At 46.1% G+C, this 20201-nt stretch overlaps 1 protein-coding gene across 3 annotated transcripts in view; it reads right to left on the bottom strand.

The window, feature by feature from the left end:
• Positions 1–20201, bottom strand: part of afap1l2 (actin filament associated protein 1-like 2) — a 304943-nt gene that overhangs the window by 24603 nt on the left and 260139 nt on the right. For all 3 annotated transcript variants that reach the window (XM_070876591.1, XM_070876593.1, XM_070876592.1), the window contains 3 exons: positions 12872–13003; positions 6209–6420; positions 5072–5217 (listed from right to left, as the gene is read on the bottom strand). In XM_070876591.1, coding sequence (XP_070732692.1) covers positions 5072–5217; positions 6209–6420; positions 12872–13003 — 490 coding nt within the window. The remainder of the gene's footprint in view (positions 1–5071; positions 5218–6208; positions 6421–12871; positions 13004–20201) is intronic.

Genomic DNA, 20201 nt, shown 5'->3' with positions numbered 1-20201 from the left:
AAATGGCTCAGTGGATTACAACACTGTCCCTTTACTCTTAGGAACGGGCTTAACTACAGAACCAGTGGGAACCTGTTCAACCTGCGCCATCTCCAGGCCAGATCCAAGATCACACCAACCTCTGTCGTCGAGCTACAGTAGGCGGACGACGCCTGCATCTGCGCACATACAGAGGCTGCACTCCAGGACATAGTCGACGTATTTTCTGAGGCGTACGAAACCATGGGACTTACACTAAACATCCGTAAGACAAAGGTCCTCCACCAGCCTGTCCTCACTGCACAGCACTGCCCCCCAGTCATCAAGATCCACCGCGCGGCCCTGGACACCGTGGACCTCTTCCCATATCTCGGGAGACTCCTATCAACAAGAGCAGGCATCGACGACGAGATCCAACACCGCCTCCAATGCACCAGTGCAGTCTTCGGCTGCCTGAGAAAAAGAGTGTTTGAAGACCAGGCCCTCAAAACTGCCAAGCTCATGATCTACAGGGCTGTAGTAATACCTGCCCTCCTGTATGGCTCAGAGACATGGACCATGTACAGTAGACACCTCAAGTTGCTGGATAAATATCACCAACGATGTCTCTGTAGGATCCTACAAATCCCCTGGGAAGACAAGCGCATCAACATCAGCGTCCTCATTCAGGCTAACATCCCCAGCATTGAAGCACTGGCCACACTCGATCAGCTCCACTGGGCAGGCCACATAGTCCGCATGCCAGACACGAGACTCCCAAAGCAAGTGCTCTACTTGGAGTTCCTTCATGGCAAATGAGCCCAAGGTGGGCAGCAGAAACGCTACAAGGACACCCTCAAAGCTTCCCTGATAAAGTGCGACATCCCCACTGACACCTGGGAGTCCCTGGCCCAAGATCGCCCTAAGTGGAGGAAGTGCATCTGAGAGGGTGCTGAGCACCTCGAGTCTCAACAGCGAGAGCATGCAGAAATCAAGCGCAGACAACGGAGGGAGAGTGCGGCAAACCAGTCCCACCCACCCCTTCCCTCAACGACTATCTGTCCCACCGTGACAGAGTCTGTGGCTCTCGTATTGGACTGATCAGCCACCAAAGAACTCACTTCAGGAGTGGAAGCAAGTCTTCCTCGACTGCCTATGATGAGGAACGGGCTTCAAATTAAACAACTGAGAAAAGAAAAGAATTGCTCGTTGCTTAGCAATTATGAGAACAAGGTCAGCTTTTGTGCTTTGCCTCTTCATTGATATTTGTCACTCTTCCCTCCTTCAATATTACAATAAGTTTCCTTTTAAAGAGGTATAGTGGGGCAGACATTCATAGAATCATAGAAATTTACAACACGGCCCATTGTATCCACGCCAGCCGACAAAGAGCTATCCAGCCTAATCCCACTTTCCAGCTCTTGGTCCGTAGCCTTGTAGGACACTTCAAGTGCACATCCAAGTACTTTTAAATGTAGTGAGGGTTTCTGCCTCTACCACCCTTTCAGGCAGTGAGTTCCAGGCCCCCACCACCCTCTGGGTTAAGACATTTCCCCTCATATATCCTCTAAACTTCCAACCGGTTACTTTAAATCTATGCCCCCTGATTGTTGACCCATCTGCTAAGGGAAATAGGTCCTTCCTATCCACTCTATCTCGGCCCCTCATAATTTTATACATCTCAATAAGGTCTCCCCTCAGCCTCCTCTGTTTCAAAGAAAACAAACCCAGCCTATCCAATCTTTCCTCATAGCTAAAATTCTCCAGTCCAGGCAACATCCTTGAAAATCTCCTCTGTATCCTCTCTAGTGCAATCACATCTTTCCCATAATGTGGTGACCAGAACTGCATGCAATACTCTAGCTGTGGCCTAACTGTTATTTTATACAGTTCAAGCATAACCTCCCTGCTCTAGTATTCTATGCCTTGGTTAGTAAAGGCAAGTATTTTGTATGCCTTCTTAACCACTTTATCAGCTTGGCCTACTACCTTCAGGGATCTGTGGACCTGCACTCCAAGATCCCTTTGTTCCTCTACACTTCTCAGTGTCCTACCATTTAATGCGTGTTCCCTTGCCTTGTTAGGACTGTCCAGCCACTCAACACCATGAGAGATTAATACTACCAGTAATGTTGCTTTTGAAGACTTTTAAAGCACAACAATCTTCATATAGAAGTTTCTTATTGAAGATTACTGGAGGGAGAGAGAAAACGGAATTATAGACCGGTTAGCCTGACATCAGTAGTGGGGAAAATGTTGGAATCAATTATTAAAAATGTAATAGCAGCGCATTTGGAAATCAATGACAGGATTGGTCCAAGTCAGCATGGATTTATGAAAGGGAAATCATGCTTGACAAATCTTCTAGAATTTTTTGAGGATGTAACTAGTGGAGTGGACAAGGGAGAACCAGTGGCTATGGTGTATTTGGACTTTCAAAAGGCTTTTGACAAGGTCCCACACAAGACATTAGTGTGCAAAATTAATGCACATGGTATTGGAGATAATGTATTGATGTGGGTAGAGAACTGGTTGGCAGAGAGGAAGTAAAGAGTAAGAATAAACAGGTCCTTTTCAGAATGGCAGGCAGTGACTAGTGGGGTACCGCAAGGTTCAGTGCTGGGACCCCAGCTATTTACAATATACATTAATGATTTAGACGCAGGAATTGAGTGCAATATCTCCAAGTTGCAGATGACACTAAGCTGGGTGGCGGTGTGAGCTGTGAGGAAGATGCTAAGAGACTACAGGATGAATTGGACAGGTTAGGTGAGTGGGCAAATGCATGGCAGATGCAGTATAATGTAGATAAATGTGAGGTTATCCACTTTGGTGGCAAAAACAGGAAGGTAGAATATTATCTGAATGGTGACAGATTAGGAAAAGGGGTGGTGCAACGAGACCTGGGTGGCATGGTACATCAGTCATTGAAAGTTGGCATGCAGGTACAGCAGGCGGTGAAGAAGGCAAATGACATGTTGGCCTTCATAGCGAGAGGAATTGAGTATAGGAGCAGGGAGGTCTTACTGCAGTTGTACAGGGCCTTGGTGAGGCCACATCTTGAATATTGTGTAGAGTTTTCATCTCCTAATCTGAGAAAGGACACTCTTGCTATTGAGGGAGTGTGGCAAAGGTTCACCAGACTGATTCCCAGAATGGCAGGAATGACATATGAAGAAAGATTGGATCGACTAGGCTTATATTTACTGGAATTTAGAAGCATGAGAGGGGATCTCATGGAAACATATAAAATTTTGACGGGATTGGACAGGTTAGATGCAGGAAGAATGTTCCCCATGTTGGGGAAGTCCAGAACCAGGGGTCACAGTCTAAGGATAAGGGGTAAGCCATTTAGGACCAAGGTGAGGAAAAACTTCTTCACTCAGAGAATTGTGAACCTGTGGAATTCTCTACCACAGAAAGTTGTTGAAGCCAGTTCATTAGATATATTCAAAAGGGAGTTAGATGTGACCCTTACGGCTAAAGGGGAGCGTCCTCCTCCATTTTGGATGCCCTCAAAAATACGTCATCATCCTCCGCCTGCTCCACGACGATATGCAAGCCATGATCCTTACCAACAGATCCATCACTGACCCAATTCACGTCCGGACTGGGGTCAAGCAGGGCTGCGTCATCGCCCCAAACCTCTTCTCAATCTTCCTCGCTGCCATGCTCCATCTCACAGTTGATAAGCTCCCCGCTGGAGTGGAACTAAACTACAGAACCAGGGGGAAGCTGTTCAACCTTTGCCGTCTCCAGGCCAGATCCAAGACCACTCCAACCTCTGTCGTCGAGCTACAATATGCAGACGATGCCTGTGTTTGTGCACATACAGAGGCTGAACTCCAGGACATAGTCGATGTATTTACTGAGACAAATGAAAGCATAGGCCTTATGCTAAACATAGGTCCTCCACCAGCCTGTCCTCACCACAAAGCACTGACCCCCAGACATCAAGATCCACAGCATGGCCCTGGACAATGTGAACCACTTCCCCTATCTCAGGAGCCTCCTATCAATTGACGATGAGATCCAACACCGCCTCCAGTGCGCCAGTACAGCCTTCGGCCGCCTGAGGAAAAGTGTTTGAAGACCAGTCCCTCAAAACTGTCACCAAGCTCATAGTCTACAGGGCCGTAGTAATACCCGCCCTCCTGTATGGCTCAGAGACATGGACCATGTACAGTAGACACCTCAAGTCGCTGGAGAAATACCACCAGCGATGTCTCCGCAAGATCCTGCAAATCCCCTGGGAGGACAGATGCACAAACGTTAGCGTCCTCGTCCAGGCCAACATCCCCAGCATTGAAGCACTGACCACACTTGATCAGCTCCGCTGGGCAGGCCATGTAGTTTGCATGCCAGACACGAGACTCCCAAAGCAAGCGCTCTACTCCGAACTCGTCCACGGCAAATGAGCCAAAGGCGGGCAGAGGAAAAGTTACAAGGACACCCTCAAAGCCTCCCTGATAAAGTGCGACATCCCCACTGACACCTAGGAGTCCTTGGCCAAAGACCGCCCTAAGTGGAGGAAGTGCATTCGGGAGGGCGCTGAGCTCCTCGAGTATTGTCGCCGAGAGCATGCAGAAATCAAGCACAGGCAGCGGAAGGAGCGTACGGCAAACCAGGCTCCCTGCCCACCCTTTCCCTCAATGACTATCTGTCCCACCTGTTTTAGAGACTGTGGTTCTCGTATTGGACTGTACAGCCACCTAAGAACTCATGCTAAGAGTGGAAGCAAGTCTTCCTCGATTCCGAGGGACTGCCTATGATGAAAGGGATCAAGGGGTATGGAGAGAAAGCAGGAATGGGGTACTGAAGTTGCAGGATCAACCATGATCATATTGAATGGTGGTACAGGCTTGAAGGACCGAATGGCCTACTCCTGCACCTATTTTCTATGTTTCTAAGTTTCTAAGATCACATCATTTCAGAAAACAGGAAGAAAAACATTATACCAGGTTCACAGTGCATCGCCCTCATCGAGCAATAATACTCGCTTCAGCCAATTCAACTAACTGGATGCTTAATTCTACACAAGATGCTACTTCATCCATTCGACCATGTATGGGTTGCAAAAAAATTCTGTTTACAAATAGAAAACATGACTTACTATAAAGAATGTTTAGCTGCATGCACTATACAAGACACCCGGTCAGCATCCACATAGTCATATGCAAACTCTTCAGGGTCTGTCTTAGATCCTGATTCTGCCAGCAGAAGACCCAGCCAGTAGCCCATCTCTTCTGAAGACTTAGCCTGCAAAAGAGAAATGGAATACTTTCATCATGTCTGATTTTCTTTTCTTCTTTGTTTTCCTATTTTCTCCAATTTCTCTTCATTATGACCACTCAGCTCTTGCATTCTCTGTTGCACGGCAAGAATGGGGAAATGGGCTTTAGACTTAATGTGGTTCAAGTGTAAGTATTCCTCCTGGATTGGGCTGGCCCATGGAGCATGTACAAGAAAAGTTTTGAGACAGGTCTGGTTTTACTTGATAGCATGAATAGTTATACATATAATATATCAAAATTCTTGTGTTTGCAAACATTGCCCATCAACTTTTTCTATTAAAAATTCCTATGTCTGATCATTCCAGACACAAAACTCATTAGTATCTTTAGAAGAGTATCTTTGATTTGCATTCAGTTCGGAAAATAATATTAACACATGTTGATACATGTGTGCAGAAACAAGACAGGAGACAGATATTGACAAGGAAAGCAAAATCATCAGCAACTACAAAGCTTGTATTTTTATAATGCCTTTAATGTAGATAATGGGACAGTTAAGGGAGGTGACTGAGAGCATGGTTACAATGATGTGTTTCCAGTATTATTTTAGAGGGAGGAAGAAAAATGAAAAGGCAGCGAGGTTTATACTCCCTGACTTTGATAGTGTCGTGGAAAGGGTAGGTTTGGTTGGTGGCTTTTACCGATATGTTTTCTGATATTTTTATGGTCGTGCTCAATGTGGCTGGTCAGTAGTTTGCAAATTCAAATGGCAATAGGTCTTACCCATGATTCTTAGCATAGGTGAAATGACTCTATAACTATACTAGTAGGGTTAGCTAAAGAGCATGGATATAAATGTCAGCTTGACTTACAAACAGCTATAAAATTTAGACACAAGGCTTTGGATGATTTGAATTTTAAACTCAAAACATGAATTAACCAAAACCTCACCTATAGCATTCACTGCGACCTAGACTGAGACTGACAATACCAATACTGTGTAGGGTTAAAATTACCTCTAGAGAAGCTACTTCCTCACCATCATGCAGAATGCGGAAGGAATATAAATGTTCTGGAGTAGAGTCAGGAATAACCTCACAGCCTTCTAGGCTCAGAGGATGTTGAATATCTTTGTTTTTGCTCTTGTCTTGGTAGAAGTGAATAAGTCCATTTTTAACTTGACACCAACGAGTCCGCCATTGGCTGTTCATAAATACATTCAAATACCCTGTCAAAAGAAGAATGCAAGTCTGCACACATCGTTCACACCACATACATAAATAAAAACATAACCACATACAATTAACTTCTTGGTTAACTTATTACACTTTGGTAAGAAATATAGGGAGGTCGTATATTATTTGGAAAATGCAAATCTAAATGGGGTAGAAGAGCAAAGGGATCTCAGAGTACAAATACACAAATCACTAAAAGTTGAGACACAGGTTAACAAGGCCATCAAAAAAGCAAATCAAACACTCAGGTTTATTTCTAGAGGGATAGAACTGAAAAGTAGTGAAGCTATACTAAACTTGTATCATACCTTGGTTAGACCACACTTAGAGTACTGCGTACAATTCTGGTTGCCATATTATAAAAAGAACGTGCTTATTTGCACTACAAAATGCTCTGATTGGCTCTCCATGATCACATAACCCGATTGCTGACTGGTCCCCTTGGAGGATAATACACACCTAGCAGTTTCTCTGGAACGTGTAATTAGAACCACCCAGCCCAAGTTCTCAGTGACTTTGCAAAGTGTAATTCGAGCCATTCTGACTGCAGTCTCCAGACAGCAGAGAGCTCCTCCCTCCCCGCACAAGTTCCTGCCCCATCCCAGCCCAAGTTCCTGACACGCCCAGCCCAAGTTCAAGCCCCCCAGCCCACATTCCTGCCCCATCCCAGCCCACATTCCTGCCCCATCCCAGCCCAAGTTCCTGATCCCCCCCAGCTCATTCTTGATTTTACCCCTCCAGTCCGCACCGCGTCACCATAGATGGGACATTGTGTGTGGGTCACAGATTGTTAAGAGGTTTATTAGGTATGAAGAGGAATAGTAACACATGCGCCGAGCTTTCTGAGAAATCGGGTGTGGGTGTAAAGGGGATGGGGATGGGGTTGGAAGAACACGATCCATCTTCCCTGAGTTCCCTCTCCCTCTCTCCCCTCCAATCCCCTCTCCCATGCCCCCCCCGTCTCTCTCTCTCCACCTTTGTTTCTCTCTCTCCCCCATCCCCATCTCTCTCTCTCCCCCATCCCCATCTCTCTCTCTCTTGCCCCCCCCCAACGTCCCCGTTTCTCTCTCTCTCTCCCCATCCCCGTATCTCTCTCTCTATCTCCCCCCTTTCCCCCTCCCCATCTCTCACCCCCCCATCTCGCTCCCTCTCTCCCCCTATCTCTCTCTCCCCCATCCCCGTATCTTTCTTTCTCCCCCCCATTCTCTTTCTCTCTCCCCTCTCTGCCCCCAGTCTCTCTCCCCCCCCACCCCGCTGTCTCTCTCTCTCCACCCCCCCCTCTCTCCATGCCCCCACCCCCCCACCCCTGCAGTCTCTCTCTCTTCCACCTCCAATGTTTTCTCTCCCACAGAAGGTAGCGAAAATGTTTGTGTAGATAATCACAGCGATATTTTTGGCAAAAGTCCTGAAGATAATCCATAGCTCGACACATGTGACACAATTCCAGCTCACGCTTCATGCCCGACTTCCAGTGTCATGTTCGAGGAGTCTGTGCATGCGCGGAAGGACAGGGGCGGAGTCCAGGGCGGGCAGGCACGGAACGCACAAGAAAATAGTGCAAATAATCACTCCGTTATAAAAAGGATATAGAGGCATTGAGAGGGTGCACAGAAGATTTACAAGGATGATACCAGAAATGCGAGGATATACCTATCAGGAACGGATAAACAGGCTGGGTCTCTTTTCTCTTGACCTAATCGAATAAACAACAAAAAACCACAGAAACATTCCTAAAATATTGCCCATGCCACCAAAACGCAAGTCGCAAAAAAAAGAAAAAAGAAAAAACAATCACACTTACCTTAGGGGTCCATTACTCACCTCTCATTACTCACCTTTTCGTTGATGGGATAGTTGGACCACCCTGATTTCCCAGGCGGTCATTGTGAGGCGCGCTTTCAGGCGGACAGGTTGGGCAGGAGTTAGAACTCGCGGCGGTGTCGCAACCAGAGGCATTGCACACCGGCACAGCTCTTCCAGGCGGTGCTGTTCAATGCTGCCGCAAATCCGGGCGCGAGGACCGCTGTGAGGCACTGGAGCCTGACCGCCCAGCCAGAACACCTTACTGTCGTCATTGCCACCGTTCCGAGGTGGAAAATGGAGCGTGGAAGACCCGAAAATCCAGCCCTCCACTTCATCCTTCAGAAATGGCCCAACTAGTCCCCATCCACCATCACCTACCTGGCTGAACTTGTTCTCACATTGAACAAGTTCTCCTTTGACTCCACTCGCTTCCTCCAAATTAAAGGTGTTGCTATGGAAACCTGCATGGGTCCTAGATATGCCTGCCTTTTCGTGGGATACGTGGAACATTCGTTGTTCCAGTCCTACTCGGTTCCCCTCCCTCACCTCTTTTTCCAGTACATTGATGACTGTATCGGTGGTATTTCTTGCTCTTGCCCTGAACTAGAAAATGTAATTCATTTTGCATCTAATTTGCGCTAATATAGAAGGTGGCGTATTCAGAGTAGATGCGAAGGAGACGGAGAAAGTGGGAGAATGGATGCAGGGTGGGAGGAATTGTAGTTCAGGTAGCTGTAGGAGTCAGTGGGCTTATAGTGAATGTTTGTCAATAGACTATCCCTCACCTTCATATGGTCCATCTCTGATTCTTCCCTTCCCTTCCTCAACTTCTCTGTCTCCATTCCTGGGGATAGTCTATTGACAAACATCCACTATAAGCCAAAACCAAATACTGCGGAGAGAAAAATGTTTGAAATGAACGGATTCTTAAGGAGCACTAATAGGCGGAGGGGAATTTCTGGGTTAGGATGGAAGGCAGGAAGGCTGGAACCTATTCATTTCAAACACCAGTTCTGACGAAGGGTCATCGACCTGAAACTTTAACTCTGTTTTTCTCTCCAGAGATGCTGCCTAACCTGCTGTGATTCACTATAAGCCCACTGACTCCCACAGCTACCTGGACTACACTTCCTCCCACCCTGCATCCTGTAAGGACTCCATTCATTCTCCCATTTTCCCGTCTCCGTCGCATCTGCTCTGCGACGCCACCTTCTACATTAGTGCCTCTGATAAGTCTTTTGTTTTCCTCAACCAAGGATTCTCCTCCACTAGTGGCTAATATGGCCCTCAACCATGTTCATTCTATTTCCTGCACTCTGCTCTCACCCCTTCCCCTCCCTCCCAGAACCACAACAGGATTCCCCTTGTCCTCACCTTTTACCACTTCAGCCTCCATGTTCAATGGATCATCCTCTGCCATATCTGCCACCTCCAGCATGATCCCACCACCAATCACATCTTCCCTTCCCCTCCCCTCTCAGCATTCTGAAGGGACCACTCCCTCTGCGACACCTTGGTCCACTCCATAATTACCCCCAGCACCCCCTCCCCTTCCCACACCATCTTCCCATCAGGAGATGCAACACCTGCTCTTTTATTTAATCCTTTCCACTTTTCAGGGCCCCAAACTCTCCTTCCAGGTAAAACAGCGACTTACTTGGACTTTCTTTAATATACTGTATTCACTGCTCACGATGTGGTCTCCTCTACATTGGGGAGATCAAACACAGAATTGGTGACTGCTTTGCAGAACACCTTCATTCAGTCCATAAGCGTGACCCCGAGCTTCTGGTCGCCTGTCACTTTAGTTCTCTGTTCCACTCCCACTCTGACCTCTCTGTCCTCAGCCTCCTACACTGTTCCAATGGAGCTCAATGTAAGCTCGAGGAACAGCACCTCATCTTTCGTTTAGGCACTTTACAGTCTTCTGGACTCAATATCGAGTTCAACAATTTCAGACCATAATCCCTGCCCATATTTTTTTTCCCTTTCCACCTTTCTTTTCACAAATCCCTCCCTCCTTTTTTTCTCTTTCCCATGGCAGCTGGTGATGATTCCGCCATTTACACCCCATCTACACTCATCTTTTGTTGCCTAACTTGTGCCATTACCATCTCATTTTTACTCATCATCCCTTTTGTCTCGTAAATCTCTCCTGCCTTCCACCCTATCACAGACCCTACCCTTTGTTCTTTCCTCCCCTCCCCCTTTCAGGGCCCCTGCACTTCCTTCAAAACCTGTTACATCTCGAACTTTCCCAGTTCTGCCTCAGAGTTACAGACCCGAAATGTTAACTCTGTTTCTCTTCACAGATGCTGCAGGTAGTTTGCAACAAGTAACCTTCGAGACGCTGCCCATTAATGCTTGGATCCAGGAACCATCTACTAGTGGGCATACTGGCAGGTGCCATCATGGTAGATGGTTCCCCGATCCAAGTATTATCATTGGGCAGCGTCTCAAAGGTTACAACAGTTGAGCCTTCTGAATGACTATCACTCTGCCAGTAACGTTTCCACAGGCCTTTTTTGTTGCAGTATCTGTGTTCTCCAAGCATTTGTGCTACAGCCATCAGTTTCTTCAGGTAATGCTTCAGCATATGGGTGGGACTCTGGTGAGTTCAGACTCGGTGCGGGGTAAGTCAATAGGGCTGAAATTGCCCCCCTCCTTAAGGTCTACTGCCACTTCTAAGATTGCAGCAATGGGGCGGTAAGGCCTTTCCGACCGGGGCAGGCAGATGGGCCGACCCATTAGAAATTGCCGTAGGGCAGGGAGCAGCAGAAACGGGTTTCCGTCCCGCCCTTGTTCCCTCCCCATCGGGCACGCGCCAACCCCATACCACCCCGCGAAAGAAAGAAGGTTGTGGGCATCGATGGCAGGGCCAGCATTTATTGTTCATCCCTAATTGCCCTTGAGAAGGTGGTGGTGAGCCGCCTTCTTGAACCACTGCAGTCCATGCAGTGAAGGTACTCCCACAGTGCTGGAAGAGAGGGAGTTCCAGGATTGTGACCCAGTGACGATGAAGGAACGGCGATATACTTCCAAGTCAGGATGGTGTGTGACTTGGAGGGGAACGTGGAGGCGATGGTGTTCCCATGCACCTGCTGCCCTTGTCCTTCTAGGTCGTGGGTTTGGGAGGCGCTGCAGTAGAAGCCTTGACAAGTTGCTGCAGTGCATCTTGTAGATGGTACACACTGCAGCCACGGTGCGCCGGTGGTGGAGGGAGTGAATGTTTAAGAATGGAAGTAGAAAAGCAGTTGTCTTAGAATGCATGGGCTTACCAGGGCCAGAATGATCTCCTGGACTAGTTTCGATTGCCTAAGGGGGTCGGAGAGGAATTTCTCAAATTGGCCTGAGTTGTTATGTCTGTTTTTTTGCCTCTCCCAGGAGATCACATGGTCTTGGGTGGTGGGGTGGGGTGTCTATATATTGTTATGAAATGTAAGATCAAAAAATAAATATGGAATTAAAATGAACAAACGTACTGTGTGTTTCCTGATTTGTGCACAGATGATAGCGAGGAACAGAAAGGGGAAGAGATGATTTCTCCGATGGGGGATTGCAGACTTCATAAAATCATAGAATGAAAGAAATTTCCCCTCATATCTCCTCTAAACTTCCCCCTAATTACTTTAAATCTATGTCCCCTGGTTGAAGGAAATAGTATAGAAGCTTTTAAAGGGAGGCTAGACAAGTATATGAGGCCAGAAGGATCTCCTGGACTAGTTGCGATTGCCTAAGGGGATCGGATCCTTAATGCCATACAGAACAATACGTTTGTTTTCTTTTTGATTAATTATCCTCAGTGGTTCAGGATTTTAGCCATCCAGGCTTCTCACAATCAGGAGGACCTTGTCTACTTTTTTGGGAAGAAATATCAAGTCGCCCATAAGTACTTGCTGAGTCAGAATTTTCCCCTTCTCCTGTCTACCAGCAGCATTCCTCATTTCAACCAGAAGATTTTTTTCTCTCACAGAGCAGTGGAAATGTAGAACAGACTCTGAACAAAAGCAATCAACGCTGGAATGATTATTAAAAAAAGAAGCTGGATTGAATATCTGGTTAAGAAAGTTAACGGCATTTCACTATTTCTGTCCATGTTTATCCTGATAACCTTCAATTCCATTCCTAGCCAGATAGTAACTTGGGAAACAATGTGGGCACTGTCATCGCGCCTGGTCCGCCATTAAAAATGTTATGAAAAGAAAAAACACAAATGTTGGGATCTAAAATAAAAATGGAAAATGCTGGAAATGTGCAGGTCAGTCAGTATCTGGAAAGGGAAGATACACTAATATTTCAAATTTTGATTAAGGATTCTGTCTGAAGCATCTCTTTCAGATGCTAACCACTTGTGCATTTCCTGTTTTTGCCTCAAACATAGCTTGGGGCAGTAGTTCAGCTCACTGCACTCGCTATAAATTGCACGCCCCTATAAAAACCATGAAAAATCAGTTATCTGCTTGACAGTGATGCAGTGTACTATTCAATCTTTAACAACAGTTAGTCCATTCACAATCGATAATGCAATGGCAGCTTGAAGCCGTGCCAGAGTTTCTCCTTACAGTTAATGAGCACAAAGTGCCACAGGGTGGCGGTAACTCTACATGCTACAGAACACTCGGAAAACCACAGTGAGCCTACCTGATGCTTCCACGTTCTTCTTATTGTTAATGGGAATCTCCACAGATATAGGTTTCTTTTTCCCAAGATTCATAAAACTACTCAGCTTCAGACCTGCAGTTTTAAGGTCCCCGATGCTGGATTTCTTTTTTACTGGGGAGAAGAGAAAATGTCAAAGCTAATTTAATCGTGCATGTGCCCCAACATCCTATAGCCTGTTAGCATTCCACTTTGTATCCCTGCATTGCCCAAACAGTCACACATATGCACAGCTTTGTGAACCAGAGGAATAGATGTTAATGAAAGTTCAATGTCTGCAACCCAAAGGTCCAAAAGTTAACATTCATGATCCTGACGGGCACTTTGATAACCCACAAAGCGATAGGATAATCAACGGCTTACAATTCTTGATGGGCTTGATAGGAAAATAAAGTTTTTAAGGAAGTCTAAATGACACTAAATACTCTTGGGACATATTAAATAATGCTAACACTTCAAAATATGATTCATTGATGTCAGTGAGCATTTCCACCAATAACTGAGAAATAGTCTGGTGAAATGCCACTGCTGGTAGCCTCGATCGCGAGCACACGGATGGTGGCTGTAAATCCGTCAGGGACTGAGTTCCCTGATCTAAAAAAAGTTGTGGTGGGGAACTGCTGCTGAGACACACAAGCACATGATTTTCAGACCTGTAAATACGCAATAGGTTCCGGAGGCAAAATTAATGGCTGTGGAATTCATCCAATTGGTGGCAAATTGATTGCCATTTAATGTGGGCATCACATTGATCACGTCCCTAGTTGCCCTTGAGAAGGTGGTGGTGAGCCTTGAACCACTGCAATCATGTGGTGAAGGTGCTCCCACAGTTTTAGTGAGTTCTAGGATTTTGACCCAGCGACAATGAAGGAAGAGTGATAGATATCTACACCAGGATGGTGTGTGAGTTGGAGAGGAACTGGGAGTTGATGGTGTTTCTTCCCATGCACCTGCTACCCTTTTTCTTCCAGGCACTGGAGTTCAGGTGTTTGGAAGGTGATGTTGAGGAAGCCTTGGCGAGTTGCTGCAACATACTGGACAGGGTGGATGTTTAAAGTAATATATGGAATGCCAATCCAGTGGTCTGCTTTGTCCTGGATGATGTGAATATTTCTAAGTGTTGTTACAGCTGTAACCATCGAGGCAACTGAAAAGTATTTTTATCACACTCCTGACTTGTGCCTTGTAGGTGATGGAAAGATGAGCCACGCCGCAGAATATCCAGCCTCTGACCTGCTCCTGTAGCCATTTATGTGGCTGGTCCAACTGAGTTTCTGGTCAATGGTGACCTCCAGGATATTGATGATGAAGGACATGGCAATGGTAATGCCAGTGAATGTCAAATGGAAGTAGTTAGGCTCTGTCTTGTTGGAGATGGTCATTGCCTGGCACTTGTGCGACATGAATGTTACTTGCCACTTATTAACCCAAGCCTGGAGGTAGAATAACTGATCGTTGCATTTATGGCTCTTATCAGCACTTATCAAAAACTATTGTGGTTCCTACTATAATTGCTTTATTTTTTATTGTGTTTACATTTTATGCAGAATAGACTTTTAATCGACTTTTGTTGTTGTGGGCACGGGCTGCTTCATTATCTGAGAAATTGTTAATGGAGATGAACACTGTGCAATCATCAGCGAACAGACCCACGTCTGACCTTATGGTGGAGGGAAGGCCATTGAGGAAGTAGCTGTAGATCTAGCCCAGAACGATGCCATGAGGAACACCAGCAGCAAAGATGTGGGGCTGAAATGATCGGCCTCCAACAGCCAAAACCAATGTTCCCTTTAAGCTGCAGGACCGCCCCACGCTCTGGAGCTCCTGCACAGCTGGCTCAACAGCTCACCGGTTTTTAAATGGGATAACTGCGCATGCGCAAAATTTTTAATGGGCCGTGCAGCCTGTTAAATGGGCCACGAGGCCCATAGAAAGATTAGAGAGAACATTGGCCACAACCATCTTTTTTTGTGTGATGTATGACTCCAACCACTATAGAGTTTTCTCCCGTTCCCCACTGACTTTGGGTTTACTAGGGCTCCTAGGTGCCACACTCGGTCGAATGCTGCCTTGCTGCCTGGAGCAGTCAAACTCACTTCAGCTCTTATGTCTATTTTTGGACCAGGTCTGGAGCCGAGAAACTCTAGCAGAACTGAAACTGAGCATCGGTGAGCAGGTTATTGGTGAGTAAGTGCCACTTCATAGCACTGTTGATGACTTCTTCTATCGCTTTGCTGATGATTGGGAGATAAGGCGGTAATTGGCTGGGTGGGATTTGTCCTGCTTTATGAGGATAGGACGTACCTCAGCCATTTTCCACAGTGTTGGGTAATTGCCAGTGTTGGGTAGTTGCCAGTGTTGTAACTGTATTAGAACAGCTTACCTAAAGTCCTAAACATTTAAAGAGGTTCAAAGCAAAAAAATGGATTTATGTTTAAACAAAGAATACTGAACAATACAGCAGTGTGTTTCTACTTGAGTCTGTTTTACTTGAGAATTTGTAAACAATTTTCGAAAACAGAAAGAGATAAAAAGGAGCTGTCTATCTGAATCAGTGGGTGTGAGGTTTCCTTTGATACTGTTTTCTGTTCTGTATTTTCCTGTAACTCTGAAGTAACGCTATTGTTTTGAAAATAGCAAAAAATCGGGAGTGTTTATACCAGATTGTTCATTTATCACACTGTGGGAAGAAATTTAACATATGTAAGTAAAATGACAAATGGTAGCTATATCTCAGTAAAAATAGTACCAGACCTCCTTTGAACAGATATGGCGGACAAATGGTTTAACCATTCACTGCCAGATCCGACTGAATCACATAAAGCATTATCGGGTCCTACTCTCGTCCGCCAAAATTGCTCACTATTCCAGGATCATGCTGGAATGCAAAGACAATCCCCGGCTTCCTTTCTCTACTGCTAACCGTCTTCTTAAAACCCACTCCCCTGTCTCCTCTACCCTCACCTCCAACAACAAGTGCAAGGAGCGCATGGACTTCTTTATCAATAAGAGTGAGATCATCCGATCAGCTGCCTCTGCTGCTTCCGTTACTTCCCCTAGATCACCGGGCCAAACTTCCTCTAAGGTTCCCCCCCTGCCATAGCCCTGAACTTGCATCTTTTTTTATTTCTCCCCTCATGCCCTCTCTGAGCTCACAATGTCCATGAGACCCACCTCCTGCTCCCTCGACCCCATTCCCACTAAACTGCTGAGCACAAAACTTCCCTTCCTGCCTCCCATGTTAGCTGATATTGTTAATGCTTCTCTCTCCTCAGTTACTGTCCCCCATCCTTGAAATCTGCCATCATTAACCCCCCCCTCAAAAATCCAATTCTTGATCCCTCCATCCTTGCAAACTACCACCCCATCTCCAACCACCCTTTCCTCTCCAAATTCCTTGAATGTGCTGTCACCTCTCAAATCCCATCTTTCCCGGAACTCCATATTTGAATTCCTCCAATCAGATTTCCGCCCCACTACAGTACCAAAACAGCTCTTATTAAAGTCACAAATGACATCCTATGTGATTGTGACAAAGGCAAACTGTCCTCCCTCGTCCTTCTGGACCTGTCTGCAGCCTTTGACATGTTGACCACTTCATTCTCCTCCAACGCCTCTCCACCATCATCCAGCTGGGTGGGACTGCACTTGCCTGGTTCCAATCTTATCTATCCAGTCATAGCCAGAGAATCACCTGCAATTGCTTCTCTTCCCACTCCCGCATCATTACCTCTGGTGTCCCCCAAGGATCTATTCTTGGCCTCCTCCTATCACTCACCTACATGCTTCCCCTCAGTGATGTTTCCACATGTATGCTGATGACACCAAGCCCGACCTCACCACCACATCTCTTACCCCCTCCACTATCTCTAAATTATCAGGCTGCTTGTTCGACATCCAGTATTAGATGAGCAGAAATTTCCTCCTTAAATATTGGGAAGACTGAAGGCATTATCTTCAGTCCCTGCCACAAACTCTGTTTCCAAGCCACCGACTTCATCCCTCTCCCTGGCAACTGTCTGAGGCTGAATCAGACTGTTTGCAACCATGGTGTCGTGTTTGACCTCAAGATGGGCTTCCGACGGCATCACTAAGACCGCCTATTTCCACCTCCGGAACATCGCCCAACTCCTTCCCTGCCTCAGCTCATCTGCTGCTGAAATGCTCATCCATCCCTTTGTTAATTCTAGACTTGACTATTCCAATGCACTCCTGGCCGTCCTCCCACGTTCTACCCTCTGTAAACTTGAGGTCATCCCAAACTCTGTTGCCTGTGTCCTAACTTGCACCAAGTCCCGTTTACCTATCAACCCTGTGCTGATCTAAATTAGCTCCCAGTTAAGCAGCGCCTCAATTTAAAAAATCTCATCCTTGTTTTCAAATCCCTCCAAGGCCTCGTCCCTCCCTATCTTTGTAATTTCCTCCAGCCCCGATTTTAAGTGCTCCACCATTGGCGGCCGTGACTTCAACTGCCAAAGCCCGAAGCTCTGGAATTCCTTCCCTGAACCTCTCCAGTGTCTAACTCTCTTTCCTCCTTTAAGACGCTCCTTAAAAGCTATCTCCTTGACTAAGCTCTGCCCTACTATCTCCTTATGTGGTTCGGTGTCAACTTTTGTTTAATAACACTCCTGTGAAGCGACTTGGGACCTTTGACTACATTAAAAGCTCTATATAAATATAAGTTGTTGTCACTGTTTAACTGCACACAACCCACCGCCTTCAGCATCAGAGAAATAAAATCAAAGGCCTTGTTCTCTAAAGGCCCATGCCACCTGACTGTGATATTTGGGTAAAAAATGCCATCATTAATTTTGTCTTTTTGATGTCTCCTGCAGAGGTACAAGTACCTACATATAAGTAAAGGGTCCAGAAGTATTTTTCCCCCGCTATATAAGAAGTTAGATCAGGAAATGCCAGATGTGTTAAGTGAATTGTTTCCAATGGCAGGAGAGTCAGTAACCAGAGGACACCGATTTAAGATTATTGGAAAAACAACCAGAGGGGAGATGAGGAGAAATTTATTTTTGCAATGAGTTGTATGGTCTGGAATGCACTGCCTTGAAAGGGTGGTGGAAGCAGATACAATAATAATGTTCAAAAGGAAATTGGATAAATACTTGAAAAGGAAAAATCTGCACGGCTCTGGGGAAAGAGCAAAGCTGTGGGACTAATTGGATTGTTCTTTCAAATAGCTGGCATAAGCATGATGGGCCGAATGGCCTCCTTCTGTGTTGTATGATTCTATGAACTCTCTACATCCGCCTCCATTTGTGAACTCCATGTTGAATTATTTTAGCTTGTGAATCTGCAACATATCTAGAGATCAGCAAAACATGCTCCCAAAAAATTCAGGGAATGAAATATCGATCAGAATTTTGGATCAGGCAGAAATTGGATTGTTAACTAAAGTAGCAATAAAGAAGAAAAGGTAATGATAAATGCAAAAAAACTCTGCCTGGGACATTAACCAGAGGATCTACACCAGGGTCTGTTTGTGGATCCACTATTCACCTTGTCATAAACAAGGCAGAGGCTTGTACTCGGCTACTAATAATAACCTGACTGTAAGCTAAATACTATATGCAAGTCCTTGGGATGTATGGCTTGATTGTTGACACTATGGGCCCAAGTTTCCACACGATAAAAAACGGGCGCCCCTCCGAGCTGGCGCCTAAAAAAAAACTCGCGATTCTGGAGCGTTCTGCAGCTCCTTGTCTGCCTGGCGTGGCGCCCAGGGGGGCGGAGCCTACACTCGCGCCGATTTTATAAGTGGGAGGGGGCGGGTACTATTTAAATTAGTTTTTTTCCTGCCGGCAACGCTGCGCGTGCGCGTTGCAGCGTTTGCGCACGCGCAGTGTGAAAAAAACATTGCCACTCAGCCATTTTTGTAGTTCTTTGTAGCTGTTTAATTTTTGAAATTTTTTTAAATAAAAGCACATTGCCATCAGCACATCAGCACTTGCAGCCTTCTCACTGTCTCCTCCCCCACCCCCGCGGGAAAGAACGGGCGCCTCCCCCCCCCACCGCGGGAAGAACGGGCGCCTCCCCCCCCCCGCGGGAAAGAACGGGAGCCTCCCCCCCCCCGCGGGAAAGAACGGGCGCCTCCTACCCCCCCCGCGGGAAGAACGGGCGCCTACTCTCCCCCCCATGGGAAGAACGGGCGCCTACTCTCCCCCCCCATGGGAAGAACGGGCGCCTACTCTCCCCCCCCCCCCCCACCCCCGGCGGGAAGAACGGGCGCCTCCTCCCCCCCCGCGGGAAAGAACGGGCGCCTGATTTTTTAATGTGTAGAACAGGTTTTTTCAGTTCTACAAAAATCTTCACTTGCTCCATTCTAAGTTAGTTTGGAGTACGTTTTCACTGTGGAAACTTTGAAATCAGGCGTCAGTGGCCGGACATGCCCCCTTTTGAAGAAAAAATTCTGTTCCAAAGTAGAACTGTTCTACCTGACTAGAACTGCAGAAAAAAAATGTGGAGAATTGCGATTTCTAAGATAGTCCGTTCTCCACCAGTTGCTCCTAAAAATCAGGCGCAAATCATGTGGAAACTTGAGCCCATTACTTGTATAAAGACCTGTTTAGCAGGTAATTCAAAATATTTTGGATAGATCTATGAATGAAGCCATCCAATTCGACTCTACACAACCTAGGTGATTGATATCCTGGCTACTGGTTTTGATGGATTGTTATATCTGGGGTGAAGACATGGGTCAGGTTGGTACGTGAGGCAGGGCCAACAATTCTTTGTCGAGAGCTTTCCATTTTGGGCTTAAATTTTCTTCCATGAACTGAATGAGTCAGTGGATTTGAAACCAGCAGAGAGAATGGCCAAGGCAGAAATTCCATGGAAGCTTTTCATCACACACAAAGTAAGTGGCGCTGTATCAAGGATCATTTTATGTCAAGAGAAAAAACCATCTTCGTTGTTTTGACTTTGAGTAGAAAAGTGAAGGCTGTTAGCAATATACATACACATTTTGTACTGAATACTGTTCATTTACTTGTTTAATTACATAAATGTGTTGTTGGTTTATAGCGTGACCCTCAATCTGATAATGTATGTTCAATCTTCATTACAACATAATTCTAAAAGGACAAAGCGTGCTAAAAAAATCAAGCCTGAAGGCTCTGAGTCTCAATGTGAGGAGCATTCGTAATAAGGTGGATGAATTAACTGCGCAGACAGCTGTTAATGGATATGATGCAATTGAGATTACGGAGACATGGCTCCAGGGTGACCAAGGCTGGGAACTCAACATCCAGGGGTATTCAATATTCAGGAAGGATAGACAGAAAGGAAATGGAGGTGGGGT

The sequence above is a fragment of the Pristiophorus japonicus genome, chromosome 3, assembly GCF_044704955.1.
Source record: "Pristiophorus japonicus isolate sPriJap1 chromosome 3, sPriJap1.hap1, whole genome shotgun sequence".
Lineage (NCBI taxonomy): Eukaryota > Metazoa > Chordata > Chondrichthyes > Pristiophoridae > Pristiophorus > Pristiophorus japonicus.
This window is presented reverse-complemented; position numbering and strand designations above follow the sequence as displayed.